Source organism: Chelonoidis abingdonii, chromosome 7, assembly GCF_003597395.2.
Source record: "Chelonoidis abingdonii isolate Lonesome George chromosome 7, CheloAbing_2.0, whole genome shotgun sequence".
Taxonomy (NCBI): Eukaryota; Metazoa; Chordata; order Testudines; family Testudinidae; genus Chelonoidis; species Chelonoidis abingdonii.
In genome coordinates, this window is record NC_133775.1 from 67,036,642 (window position 1) to 67,051,673 (window position 15,032).

General features: G+C 45.5%; 1 protein-coding gene across 3 annotated transcripts in view; it reads left to right on the top strand.

The window, feature by feature from the left end:
* Nucleotides 1–15,032, top strand: part of PACS2 (phosphofurin acidic cluster sorting protein 2) — a 162,116-nt gene that overhangs the window by 89,755 nt on the left and 57,329 nt on the right. For 2 of the 3 annotated variants that reach the window (XM_032778310.2, XM_032778314.2), the window contains 7 exons: nucleotides 2,105–2,195; nucleotides 3,888–3,962; nucleotides 4,268–4,386; nucleotides 5,958–6,093; nucleotides 7,202–7,306; nucleotides 9,745–9,851; nucleotides 13,867–14,021. In XM_032778310.2, coding sequence (XP_032634201.1) covers nucleotides 2,105–2,195; nucleotides 3,888–3,962; nucleotides 4,268–4,386; nucleotides 5,958–6,093; nucleotides 7,202–7,306; nucleotides 9,745–9,851; nucleotides 13,867–14,021 — 788 coding nt within the window. The remainder of the gene's footprint in view (nucleotides 1–2,104; nucleotides 2,196–3,887; nucleotides 3,963–4,267; nucleotides 4,387–5,957; nucleotides 6,094–7,201; nucleotides 7,307–9,744; nucleotides 9,852–13,866; nucleotides 14,022–15,032) is intronic. The other variant, XM_032778311.2, reaches the window with a different exon arrangement.

The window sequence follows — 15,032 nt, forward strand, 5'->3', positions numbered from 1 at the left end:
GTTCTTCATTGTGTAGCTTTAATTAGATTTCAACAACGAGGGTTGCAAGGGAATCTGAGGGTCTTTCTCAACTTATTAAAATTGATTTTGTGCATTTTTAGTTGAATTCCAATTTTTATCCAAGTGTAGCTTGACACTAATCAAACTTAAAAGTTGATTTAGTAAAACAGAAATGCATCATTTACCATTCTGTAGCATTAAAAGATGTAGAAATTATCTGAATAAGTGTAAAGCTGAATGATTGCCTAAATCTGTATAATTATAGTGCGACTTCTGGGTTAGCAAAAAATACCAAATCTAGTGTAAAGAGTATATGAATCCAATCAGCAAGTTCTAATGGTTCTACCAATCAGTGAAAATGAACTTTTCCTTGGGAAAATAACTAAAAAGTACAAACAGGAAAAAAAAATTAAGATTTTCTACGCGCTAATGTAAACCATGATGAAAAGTGGTGACTTAAACTATCCACCCTGCCATGGTGGTCCCTTCTGGCCTTAACATCTATGAAATTTCAGGTTGAAGGACATCTGTGTGTCTGCAGGGTTTTCTCCAGAGGGGTTCAGAGGTGCAGGAGTAGGATTGGGGAAGCAGATTTTTGGATGTGATCCAGGTCTCAGGGGCAGATTTTGCAGCGGAAGAGAGAGCCAGTGGCAGTGGAGGGAATTGGCCACAGAGTCAGCAGGTGAAGGGGGGACTGAGTGGTACAGAAGTCATGGACATGGGTGGTATCAAGGTATTATTCCCACTTTGAACTTTAGTGTCCAGAAAATGGGGACCTGCATGTACCCCTCTAAACTTAAATTCCTAGGCTCTAGACTCTGATTGCGCTGCCACCATATACTCACACACAATTAGTGTTTTTAGCTACACTTCGCCGGTCCCAAGAACACGTTCCCTGGGGAACCCCAAGACCCAAATCCGTTGGGTCTTAAACAGAGAGAAATAAGCGCCATCCCCTTACCTTTCCCCCTCCAGACTTTCCCTGATAATACATGATCTATAATCCTTGATTGCCAAAAACAGAGAGAATGTGGAACCTATCTCCCCACCACCACATTCCTCTAGATGAGTTCAGTGAGCCGGCACTGCCTTGAGTTTTTACCCAAGGAAAAAACTCAATCCAGACGGTTCTGCAAAAAAGGGAAAGCTTTTAATTTAATGAAAGAAAAAAATTTAATTTATCTACTGGTAACATCAAGATGGAAAATCGTTTACAGCGTCGTTACGCTGTGTATATGACTAGAGGGAGACTCCTGGCCCGTCCACGCTAAGTTATAAGGTTACCAGCCAAACAAGGTAACCTCCCTTCCATGCAAAATACACATTTCGCAAATAAAGAAAACAAACTCACTAAAGACTAACCGCCTTCTATTCTCAGTACTTACTATTTGAACATTGAGAGACTGTTTCAGAAAGATTGGAGAAAGATCTGGTTGCACGTCTGGCCCCTCTGAGCTCCAAGAGAGAACAAAGAACAAAAAAAACCAGCACAAACAAAGATTTCCCTCCACCAAGATTTGAAAGTATCTTGTCCCCTCATTGGTCCTCTGGTCAGGTGTCAGCCAGGTTCACTAAGCTTCTTAACCCTTTACAGGTAAAAGAGACATTAACCCTTAACTATCTGTTTATGACAGGTGGGTTAGAAGTCAAAGAGCTGGGGGATGCAGGGGGAAGTTGAAAGAAATGAGGATGAAGTGCAGTGAGGAAGGAGAGAGTAGAGCTGCCTTTTTCATTCCACATAGTTTACAAATCTGAATTAATACTGAGACCAGTCCTCTGAGGTAGGTACGCAAGAGCTCCGCTTTTACAGAGTGGTACACTTAGAGGTATGGGACTGGCCCGTGGTTGTATAGTCAGTCACTAGCAGAGCTAGAATCAGGATCCCAGGTCTCCTGACTCCCGTTCCTGTGCTCGAACCGTTGAACTCTACTTTCCGTTCTCCCACTGACACAAATGGCAGCTGCTAACAAATCCCTGATGAATCAATGGGGGGGCAGTTAAGACCCTCTGGGTATCTGTCTGATTTCAGGTTACGAGTGTGGGAGCAGCAACCGTTGGTTTCTTTCCCAGCAGATAACCGTATCTTCTGTCTGTCTTGTCTTAGGCCGTATTTTGAAGGCCTGTCACATTCCAGCTCTCAGACAGAAGTTGGTAGCATCCACAGCATCAGAAGCCAAAGAGAGCCATCAAGTCCTGTAAGTCATGGTTTCTAAAGGGTTATTTATTGGCAGAATGACCTTGCTGTGGCACAGTGTACTCTCCCCAGCCAAATAGCAACATTTCACCTGAAATTAATTTACACCAGCCAGCCAGTATTAACCTGCCATGTAGTTGAATGTGTTCACCTTGATGTTTGTGCTGTGTTGTAATTCATGCCGATACCAGCCTCTTTCTTTGTATCTAATTCCGCGTAGCTGGTGAGTGAGACATGAATCCAATGCTAAGAGAGCCTGGGTAGATTTAAAAAGCAGAGTTGCAGAAGTTTGTGTTTCCTGAGGCAGTAACTTAGATAGCATGTTTTGCCTGTTATTTACGCTGTTAAAAGGTTTACAAAACATTCAATTTCATATAAGAACCGGAGAAGCAAATGTTTCCTCTAGGAACCTTAACTGCTTGAGCATTACATGCATGTATCTGTGTTTAAAACATTCAGATAGCAGTGCCCATCGGGGCAGCCACACCACACCTATGCCCACTTGTGGGGCACCTGACTTATATATGGGAAGGGTTGGATGCCATCCCAAATGCACCACAGTTCCATATGACCTCTGTAGTCAGGACAGGACTCAGAGATGCTCTCTAGTATATCTGATCCAGGGCTTTGTTCACAGGCAGGACTAGTTTTAGTTGGTGCTGGGATTCGGTACCTGAAACCCTTCATAGTGAACTCAGAGGTGGTAGTGTGTCTGCCTTGGCCTGGTCCCAGGATGGGTGGAGAGGGGTGTGCTGCTTAAAGGAAACTGTTTCTGAGGAAAGGTGCTATTGTGCAGAGGGTGTCTTGGGCTTTGATGTGAACAGTCAGTCTTGGACTCTGTCTGCTCTCCTTTGGCAAGGAGCTCCATAAAAAAATGGTATTGATGCAGCCAACTCTCTGCCCCCAGCACCTGCCTCGGTCTCCCAAGCAGCAGCAGCCCTGGGAACCATGCATGTTTTTAACTCGTGTGACTCTTGTCTCTGGAAGAATCAGTCCCTGTCCATTAAGGGAGCCGATGGAGCAGGGGTGTTGGATGCAGGCTGCTGTGTGCTGTTGCATCCTCAGTATCAGTTAATGTTTAACCACAAGTGGTATCAAAACCACTGCTGTAGGTCTTGTGGGGGTCGGGATCTCTGCAGAAAGGGGCTTTCTCTGACAGCAGCTTGCCTGGCCATCTTCTGTTAAGGCTTCCTAATTGGCAGATATTTTTAGTGAAACATTTCATTGTTTAAATTGAAGACCTGAGGGCAGTTCAGGTTCTGCGTATGTTAGCTTGGGAATGGCAAGGTAGTGACCACCTAAACCTCCTGTGACTACTGCCCAGCAGCCCTCCATTGTGAAATCTGGCTTGGAAACAGTGAGGTATAAAGTGCACATCTCTATGGGGCATTGTGTGCTCTAGTACAGGAGTTCTCAGCCTTTTCTTTCTGAGGCCCTCCTACAAAATCCCAAATGAATTAACGAGGGCAAAAACTCCACAGCCCACCTGTGCCACAACAACTGGTGTTCTGCATAGAAGAGCAAGGGCCGGTGTTAGGGGATAGAAAGCAGGGCAGTTGCCTGGAGCCCCACAGAGCTAAGTTGCTTGGGCTTCAGCCCTGCTTAGCAGACCCCCTGAAACCTGCTCACGGCCCCTGGTTGAGAACCACTGCACTAATGTGCCATGCTTTGACTGCTTTCTCTTGCCAAACAGGTAGAAGTGCCTGAAAAGACGAAGAGCCTTGGAAGCAAACATCCAGGTGACAGTATCTCCGACACTGTGTCTTACGTAAGTTTAAAAACTCATTTGGTAACATTCATCCAGTAGTTTGTATTCGCTGTCTGTCATACACTGGGTGGGCTTTGTATATATCATCATGGCAAAGCCCAAAGGGATGCAGATCAGTCTCTAGCTAACTCCTTAAGGTGGTCTGGCTGGGGGGTTCAGCTTATGTCCGTTCCTGGCGATCTTATGACACCACAAAAGCTTTTGTTGTGAGTAGCTAATGTGGGCAGAATGTGGTTGGTATATCTGCTAAAGCGAGGGAGAGCAGAGGATTTCTATGACTTTTCACATCACTATTGTGTTTGTAGGAGCCTAGCCAGCAAGACTCCCAGGAAGCAGAACTCTGCACACTGGATGTGTTCATTGAGAAGCTCCCACCAAGTGGAAAAATCACCAAGACAGAATCTCTCATTATTCCTTCCACCAGGTAACACCCTAAGCAGCAGTAGCAGCAGGCATCGCATCTGCTATAGGAACTGGCTAAGACAGTATGGAAGCGCTTCATCTTTTATATAGTGCACCACTTCAGTTTATGCAGCAAGGGTAGTCAGCTGTCTTTGGCACTCATCTGACTTCCACTACGTAGGAGCTGAGTGCCTCCTCAGTCCTGTGAGGTAGAGCAGTGTTCAGCCCCTGGAACAAGGATCTCATTTCCTCAGCAGAGGCTATGTCTGCAGAATTGGTGTTGATGATCTCTCTTCCATGCTTCCTCAGCTACGATGGTAGCTGGCTGGGACTTGGCTCTTCGAGGGCATGTCAAGGTGGGTGTAGATGGGGTAGAATCTGGAAGTTCTCAGGGACTGACTCCATCCTGCAGGATGCCTGGGATGGACGGAGTGGAGGGACTACAGGTTGTGTGCAATATTGAACTGAATCATGTTCTGAAAATCAGGTCCCTTTTGAGAGTGGAGGTCAAGGAGGACAGCCAAAATCATTAGTCTCTTCTGACAACGTGACCATCAAGCTGAAAGATCAGATGTTCCTTATGAATTGCTCTTGGAGGTAGACACAGTCACTTACCAGTTCCTATTGGCTTGTAGTGGTGACAGCCGTTTGGTCTATGGGTAGTAAGGTGCTGGATCTCACTCCAGTTCCTAGCAGATAGATGTCATTTGCTTCATGGGACAATTTCTTGGGGAGGACATGGCCCTTTAATTAATATTATGTGATGATGGAATGTGGTTAATTTTGCAGGTCAGTTTGAAAAATCCCCTTGATAAATTAAAACTGATAGGCAGTAGTTGGCACCCTTGTAGGCATTCTTAGAGAAGAGGCCAACAACTGAATAAGCCGTGGAGAATCTGATCTCTCCCCACTAGAGGTGATGGGTCCTCCGTGGTGGGTGATGTGTGTTGGCAGGGCAAAGGGGAGAATGTTTCTATTGCTGCTTCCTGTACTGTAATGGCCGGGACCTTAGGCCCCAGGGCTGCTAATCCAAAGACTGCAAAGAGTCCTGTGGCACCTTATAGACTAACAGGCGTTTTGGAGCATGAGCTTTCGTGGGTGAATACCCACTTGTCGGATGCATCCCACAAAAGCTCATGCTCCAAAATGTCTGTTAGCCTATAAGGTGCCACAGGACTCTTAGTCTGGATCTGTAAAAGCAGCAAACACGGCTACCCCTCTGATACTTGAATCCAAAGACTTTCACCAATACTAACCTCACAGACCAGACAAAGTTTATATATAAATGATTTATTAAAAAAATTGAAGTGATCTAGCTGCCTTGTTTGTCCAACAGGGCAAAGTCACTGGGGTTAGAGTAGCTTGGATTTCAGGGCTACTTTCAGTGAGTTTCTGATTAGTCTCTCAAGTAAAGTGCTAGGCATTCCTCTGGGGGGCAGGTTGATAAGTGAGAGCTATGGAGGGACAGGAGGCCTCGGGCTGTTGGCGGGTCTCTAACCTGAGCACACTATGCAGAATCCCTTTGCTGCAGCTCAGGATAACCTTTCTGGCAAACAGCTTCTCTGTGGCCCTGAGTGAATGGTTACAATTTAGCAGGCCAGAAGGGAAGCAAACTGGTCGCCGTGGCAGAAGCACTTCACTGAAGGAAAGGCAGCCAGCAAGGCCACAGAATGAGAGGGCAAACAGTCTGGACAATGAGCGCTCTCCAGACACCAGGCACCACCTGCAGGTGAGATGAGCTCCACCTCCTTCACAACCTTCCGCTGTGCATCCTTCCCCAAAACATCCCCTGAGGCTCCTATTCCACCTGCCCTCTCCTCTCTGAAGGCCAGGGATGTAACTTTCCTTATGCATGGCTCCACCACTACATGATGGCTTGAGTTTTTTTTCTCAGCTGATGTCCCATTTTCTGTCTATTCTCGGTGCTTTTGATTAGTGTGTTGCTTTATATCAACTAGGATAAGACTGAAAAAGACTGTCAGGCAAATGACAGCAAAAAAGAAAGAAAAGGTGAACCCTTAAGACTACCCCCAGGAAATGCCTAGTCTGAAACAGAGGGGCTCCCTAAGGTGATCCAGTGTCCATAGCGCAAGGGGGAAAACAAAAAAGCCCCAGCAAGTCCTCAGAATATGGGTCACTGACCCAGTCTCCCGTTAAAGGGCTAAAAAGAGCAGTGTAGACATTTCCTCTTGGGCTGGAGCCTGGGCTCGGAGACTTCACCCCCTTCACTGCGTTCCAGAGCCCAGGCTTGAGCTCAAGTGGGAATGGCCGCACTACTGTTTTTAGCCCCATTGTGCAAACCCTGCAAGCCAGAGCCAGTTGACCGGGGTTCTGAGATTTGCCGCCGCAAGTTGTTTTGCAATGTAGACGTACCCAAAGTGTTTCTAGCAAAGTCCCTATTCCACATCCTGGGACTTTCATGAGCCACAGAATTTGGTAATATTGGACCCAGAAAAAAAAAAATTGCTGCCCATTATTTTGAAAATCGAGCCCTCCAGCACTCACTGTAGTTGATATTGGTTAATATCAAGCGATTTTATTGTTGTGTCTCCTTTTATCATCACAGAATCACTGACAAAACAAGTCCCAGCTACTTCAGTAGTTTATGGAATATGTGCTTTGGAAACGTTACTGGGTCTGTGCCGCCTCATGTGGTTGAGCTCCCAGCTTCTGTAAAATACAGGGCTCTTGGGAGTGGTGAAATAGAACATAGTCTTATTTGTATCTTTTCATACAGGGCATCTCAGAGAGCTTCACAAAAATAATGCTGCTGGTTCAGATCTGTGGCCAGTTTGTCCCACTGTTCCATTATCTGTTGGGGGGGGTTGTATTCACAGATTCCAAGGAAAACTGTATACGATCAGTTGAATCACATCCTGATTTCTGATGACCAGCTACCAGAAAATATTATTCTTGTCAATACTTCGGACTGGCAGGGCCAGGTAAGTGCAGGAGAACGGATGCTGAGCACTAGGTTTCCCTGCAGGCAATTCCTGTTGCTCTCTCTAAAGGGCAGGGAGGATAGGATTTTTAGCTTACATAAAAGGAAGAGCGAAGCAACCTCTAACATTCATGTTTTGCTCTCTAGTAAATGGGTCTAATAGCATTTGGGAGTTGTGGCAGCAGGTGACTCATGGGCCTAGGGATCTTATTTTCACAGAGAATTATTACACTTCAAGGCGGTTCTTAACATGAGCCTTTCCTCAACACCCCCCCCCCCACACACACACTTAAGGTGGCATTCTCCTGGGTTAACCAGATAGATCTTTTCCTTGCTTGTTGGAAATGGCTGAACAGTTTTTCTCTCCGTTACACTTGAAAGAAGAACGTCAGAAAATGCATTGAGATGGGGTACTTGGACCAGGGGTGGGAGGAAGGGGATGCCCAGGAGTACATATGCACAGGAACTCTCCTGGCTCTGTAATGGAGTGGAGCAGCAAAGGACCAAATCTTTGGATGCTACAGAACTAGCATAGGAGGGCAGTGCTGAGAGAGGCAGGGAGTATGCCCAGTAGAAGTGAGGAGCAGGGCAAGGAAAGAACAAGTGGGGCATTCAGATATTTGATGTCGTCTTAAAAGTGAAGTAAATGCAGGGAAGGATTAACTAATTCAGTGCTAGGGCTAAGAATTTTGTGCACAGGTAACAGTGCAAAAAATAACATTCCTGTGGGAACCTTAAAGTATCACCCACTCCTTGCATGCACGTTCATTTGCTAATTGTACCTTGCACCTTAATATCTCAAAAGTGGAATATGTAAACACCACCATTGCGCTGTTATTGTGGTGCTAGTGCTTTATTTTTTCATCAGGGAGATAAGGCTTGTTTGCCTTTTTCAGATCAAGTTGCACTCCTTTCCCACCAAACTAGGCATGTTTAAAAAACAAAACAAAACAGAAAAAAGTGTGGGAAGTGCCTGATATTATAATTCATAGACTTGCTCTATAACACTTAGAATGGTCCAGTATGGAGAATGATGGTACGAGGATCATGGGTTTGCTAGCCTTACTGAGGTGAAATTGTTGATCTGTGATATTTTTAGACCACTCCTGCTTTCTGCAGGATCAGGTTTAAGGGAATCTAAAAGCAGCTTGGCAGCAGGTGAGTGGAGTAGTGGTGTTGGCCACAGGACTTCCCCTGTGGTGCTCCGCACTTTGTGTGGATCAGATGGGCCCACCCCATCCACTTCCTCCAGGCATGAGGCCTGGGGGGCAGATGGAGAGTGGGGTGAAGAAAGTCTCAGCATTAGCCAGTGGAGCTGATGTGTGCCCAGGCTAAGTGAGGGAAACTCGAGGTTGTAATTAAGGCTTTGCATGGCGGAATGGAGGGGCGACCCTAACTGTAGTGTTTCCTTAGGAGTTGGAAGCAACAGATAGTTCTGCTGGAGGTGGAGTCTGTTTCTGTCAAGGAAAATGTGGTGTGTGGGCATCAGATTATGGGTCAGAAGAGTCCCGTAGCTGGTTTCCTTGGGTTTTACGATGTGAGAAGGGGGGATGTCCCACTTGCCTACTCCTCATCCCTTTTAGATTGTTTCTGGAATGGTAATTGCAGTGGTTTAGTCTGTAGCAGCTCTTGTTTTAATAAATAGCAGCCTTTGTGGGGAACAGGGGAGAGAGGCTACTCTGGCTATACTTCTGTAGCAAGAAAAACAAATCAGCTTGTGTTCTCTGCAGGAAACCCTGGAGTGAACTGTTTAAAAAATAAAAGGGAGGGGAGGGGAAGGAGTCGGTAGTGAGCCATCTGCCCTGGGGTTCCACTTGCTGGAATCCCACCATGATTCTGCTCTCCAGAAGCATCTGGTGCGATGTGTGTGACACCTTGGTACCAGAAGTGGTACATCCTGGGAGAGTTGTCACCATGCCAGCCAATAAGACACACATGTAACTCTCAGGGTATGCCTATGCTGCATTCAAAGGTGTGATTGCAGCTCTGACAGACTAGCTTTAATCTCGCTAGCATGGCCAAAAATAGCAGTGAAGACTTGGTGGCGCAGACCCTTGCAGTATGTCCCAGCCTGGAACCTGGGTACACACTTGTGTTGCTAGCACACTGGGTCTCTGCCATGGCATCTTCACTGCAATTTTTAGCCATGCTAACTAGATTAAAGCAACTGTGGGTATATCTACCCCAGCTACAGTCATGCTTCTGATTGCAGTGTGGACATACCTTAGAAGGAGTCCTCTTTAAGCTTTTACTTCTGGAAGAGATGTCGTAGAAAACTGTAGCATGGAGTGCAGCCAGTAATTCCAGGAGCTGGAAACACCTATGTCTGAAAATACCCCAGCAGGGCAAATTTACCTGTATGTGTGTTTCTGACGAAAAGTTTGGATAAAATCAAGTCCTTTTGGTGGAGCTTTGTAACACGTTTTGTTGTCTTCCCAGTTTCTCTCAGATGTCTTGCAAAAACATACCCTCCCTGTGGTCTGTACATGCTCTTCTGCTGATGTGCAGGCGGCTTTCAGTACAATTGTCTCCAGGATACAGAGATAGTAAGTTCACATTTTATTTAGTGTTAAATTATTTAAATTTAAGTACAGTAAAATATCTATTCCCCAGCTCCAGACAATCTAATGATGTAAAATAACCATATGTTCACAGGGCAGACTAGAGAGCTACACACCACAGAAGTGAAATGAGTTTTCCCTCTTGTAAATGATGTAGTCAAGAAATACACCCCACCACCTCAATCTCATCCATTCCCTAATGCCCTAGCAATCTGATGGTTTTTGCAGCATGCCCTAAAGGTGAAAAGAAACAGGCTATTTTGGATCAAGAAGGGGAAGCAATTCCCAGAGCCTAGGGGACTGCGGGAATTATACATTGCCAGAAATCTTATACTGAGGTAGAAGTATTTCCACTGACCCCCAGCTGTGGTGTTCTGATGGGAAGGGGAACAGATAGCTAGGACCCAGGCTGTTTGGGTTTTGTAGGTCACAACTTACACCTGAGCTTTATCTTCAAACCCCCGCAATTGGTTCAGTGTCAAACCCAGGTATCTGTCCTGACTGACAAGGATCCAGGAGATCCAAAGCACTTACTTAGTGGGAGCTGTCTCACCACACTTTCTTCTGCCACCTTGCTCAGAAATGGAAGATTGGCTCTCAAACGGGAATGAGCCAGTTTAAGGTCGAGGGATGGCTTCTTCCCCCATTTGGAATGGAGGGGCCCCTCCCAGGGAGGTAGGGGCAGCAACACATGTTTCCACGGATGTGGCAGCAAGGGGTACTTGTTCCCCAGAGAGGAGCTGGTAGCAGTACAGGGGGTGTCTCCTTTAGTACTCAGTAGCAGCCTGGGCATATCTCTGCTGGAGTAGTGCTGGGAGGACCCACCAGAGCAGTGGCCTGGGAGTTAACATCTTCATTGAGATTAACAGGACAGTTCACGCCTCCCAGAGCTATTGTTTCGGGCTTCCTGCAGACTCAAGCACCACACTGTTCTTATTTTCAAACGTTAACCACGAGAGCTGGAAACTCATTGTTCTAAGGGAGTGTAACCATGCCTTCGTTGGTCACAACTGAAAATACCAAATTCAGGACTAACTGCTGAGAAATAGGGCGCACACCCCCCAAAACTGGTGGTTATTCTCCTATAAGATATACCAAACCAGCAACAAAAGTAAACTTGTTTCACCACATCGCTAACAAGGAGTCAAAAAAGCAGTTTCCTCAGGTATTCCAGTCCTGGATTCAACGCTCAGACACTAGACTTAAAGATGAGTGTTTTTTTAAACCAGTTTCATCAAAAAAAGGTTCTTCTAATCCGAAAGGACCAGCCCTACACCCAGGTCAATATACAACTCAGATCTTACTCAATAATAACACTGTTGCCAATTTTAGTATCTAAAAAATCTTTAGATTTTAGTATCTAAAATCTAAAGGTTTATGTATAAAAAGGAAGAAAGACGAGAGTTAAAATTGGTTAAAGGAATCAAATACATATAATAAATGCAAAGTTCTTGGTTCAGGCTTGTAGCAGTGAGGGAATAAACTCCTGGCTTAAGTCGAGTCTCTGGTTGCTTCCAAATCATTGGAAGGTCCTCAATTCCTTGGTTAGAATTCTTCCAGTAGTATAAGTTCATAGTCCAGAGGTTTCAGCAGGAAAGAAGCAAAATGGAGATGTTTCCAGGGCCTTTTATAGCTTCTGCCATGTGGAGGGAAATCCATTGTTTCAAACAAAGCCCTCAGTACAGCTAGTGGAAAATCGCAGTGAACAAAATAGTGTTTGGAGTCACATGGGCAAGTCACATGTCCATGCATGATTTAGCTTAGGGCTTGTCTACACTGGCACTTTACAACGCTGCAACTTTCTCGTTCAGGGGTGTGAAAAAACACCCCCCCCCCCCCCTCGTGTGGCGAGCACTGCAAGTTTCAGCACTATGTGCCAGTTTACCACGCTGGGGCTATTCCTCTCATGAAGGTGGTTTTTTTTTAGAGCGCTGGAGAGCTCTGTCCCAGCACTTTGCTGCGATTACACAAGTCACGTTAATGTTGTCATGGCAGGGCTTTAACATTCCCATGAAGATGTGCCCTTACTCACAGCAGAAGCCATTACTATATTCCAGATGGAACATACACAGGAAAGTCCATTCATTAAGGTAGTCTGGCGTCTCCAATGGTTCATTGTAAGTTAAGTGTTCCCTGATGAGCCACTAATTTGAATAGTTCCCTCAAGTGTGTGCAGGCTAAATACCTTGTGGAAATTACCCTAAGAGCAAATATATTTGAAATACAGTGTAAGCCAATGCTCATAACTTCAAATACAAAAATGATACATGCATACCAAATAGCATAATCGTAACCTTTCATAGACCTCTTACTTGACATAATTGGACAAAATTTGTTGATTATATACAGTGGTAGCAACAGATCTACACCAGGAGTGGGCAAACTTTTTGCCCGAGAGCACATCGGGGTTCCAACGATGAGGATGGAGGGAGGCTGTGCCTCCCCAAACAGCCTGGCCCCCACCCTCTATCCGCCCCCTGACTGTCCCCCTCAGAACCCCTGACCCATCCAACCCCCCCCTACTCCTTGTCCCCTGACCACCCTCTCCCCTAACCAACCCTCCAGGACCCCACCCCCTATCCAACCCCCCGTTCCCTGTCCCCTAACTGCCCCGACCCCTGTCCACACCCTTGCCCCCTGACAGGCACCCCCAGGACTCCCATACCTATCCAACCCCACCTCTCTGCCCCACTCGCTGCCTCTTACTGGCCAGAATCAACCATGCCGACTAGCAGGAGCTCGCCGTCGCGCCACCCAGCGCCTTGTGCCAGCAGGGCAGTGAGCTGAGGCTGCAAGGGAGGGGCCAGGGGCTAGCCTCCTCGGCCAGGAGCTCAAGGGCCAGGCAGGATGGTCCCACGGGCCGTAGTTTGCCCACCTCTGATCTACACGGTCATATTTAATCTCAGACCTCAGAAGCTGAGGCCATAGGCGCAATTTTGTAGTACCTGTGACTTAATCTGGTTCTGAGAGGAACATCAGACCAGTCACTACACAGACAGCTCAGATTAACAAAGCTATCCACAACTCTACATAAGTGTGTCTGGGATCCTGTGGATGTGATAATGGAAGCAAAGAACGATTTCTTTGCCTCCTGTACAGCCATAGTATAACAAGTGAACTCTTTATGCCACGGATGATTAGCTTCAGCCTGAGACTTCGGCCACTAGTACTCTAGCACAGTGAGGGAAGTTGTTACCCTTCAGCAATGTGAGTGCAGGGATAAGATCGAATATTTGTGGGTAATTCTCTGCATACAGTCAATTTTACATCATTCTCAGTGAAATTTGTTGCATATAGCAAGTCTCTGGTTCTAGGCTTAATACCCAGTGAGGAAATCTTTAGAAGTCTTGGGAAGGAGACTGATGGGAAGATTTTTAAAAATAGTTTTGTAAAAATGTGAGAGTAAAGGTATGTCTACGCTGCAAGAAAACACCTGCGGCTGTGCCATGTCAGCTTGCTCTGGCAGTGGGGCTTTTTGCAGTGTAGACATTTGGGCTTGGGCTGGACAGTGGAGTCCCAGAGCCCAGGTTCCAACCTGAGCCCAAATGTCTCCATTGCAGTTCTGCAGCCGTGAGCACCACGAGCCTGTCAGCTGACGTGGGCCAGGCGCAGATGTTTTATTTTAGTGCAGACACCCCCAAAGTAACTAAAGTCAGCAGTACATGCCAGGGGGTACCTTATGGTCATTTTTCCCAACACGACTAATTATAATTGAATCCTACATGGAAGACCCAAGTACAGGTTTTCATAGCTTGGAAAGAGTCGGGGGATAGAGAGACAGTAGGGAGAACAATTGAACGTCCATGTTTCTGGAAATGCTACATTTCATTAATATGTTTTAAGATGCTGCTCAGTGTATGATTGTCCTACATGCTGGAATAACTCATTCCTGTGAGGCAGCCATTGACTAGATTGTCTATATCAAGCAGTCTTCCTGACTGACTTTAAAACAGTTGTTTAGAAGGCAAATGATAAATATGTTCCCTCTTTTTTTGTCTAGCTGTAACTGCAATTCTCAGCCTCCAAACCCCATTAAAATTGCAGTGGCTGGAGCCCAGAATTACCTCAGTGCTGTGTTGAGGCTCTTTGTAGAACAGCTGTCTCACAAAACCCCGGACTGGCTCAGCTACATGAGATTTTTGATCATCCCACTAGGTAAATGTCAGTATTTTCTTCACAGAAAGATTAATGGCTTAAATCAAATGCGTTCTCTCATGAATTGCCTTCAGGGAAATCTTGGTTAGGATGCATTCCAAAGGCCACATTCTTGCTGGCCATTAAATGAGACAAATATTTCATTGCTATCCTATTTAATATTTGTTACGATCCTGTCACATTAGTGAATTTCATCTTTACGTGCCTGATGCTGAATCCTAAACTATTGTTGGGAAGCAGCCATTAATCATTCATATTAAATGCAGCGGATTGAAATGAGCTCTCTCAAGACAGAGCTATGTTACAATATTAATCCTCTTGCAGTGTACTTTTAACTTAAGTGTATAATGAACTTTTGTGAATGTTTTGCTATTGCTATGATTTACTATGGTGCAAGTAGTGTTTGAACTAATGACTGTATTCTGGACTCTTATTTCTGAGACTGCAGCTCAAGATGTTCATAGAAAGTAACTGAGAGGCTGTTGAACTCAGAGTATGGTTAATACTCAGTTAAGAGGAAGCACCTTTAAATTATCGTTACACATTTTAAATGGAAGAGAAGGAAACTACAAAAAAACTAAATGGTCTCTGAAATTGCAGAATGGTAACCGGGGCGGGGGGGGGGGAATTTTTTGGCCGTTCCTTCTACTTTCCTATCTCCCTCCTTCTTGTCTATGTTAACGACTTCCCCCATCCCTCCTCTTCCATCCCCACTGCTCACCAGGCTCTTCTGCAAAATCCCATATGTAGTTGAGTTCAGGAAAAAATTAGCTCAGTGTAACTTCAGTTTTCAGGAGAGTTTCTCTTCATTCTTTCAACTCCTAGGTCATTCTGGCTGATGTGATCACAACACATTTGAAGTCAGCCTAATTTTTCTAGTGTCTAAACTGTCAGACTATGAATGAAAAACTTCAAAAATGTTAGTGATGAGAAGATCAAAGTTCTTGTTATGTTCATTGGGAAACAATTACACATGTTCTAGAACTGTCTAGAAGCCTGGAGAAGAGAAAT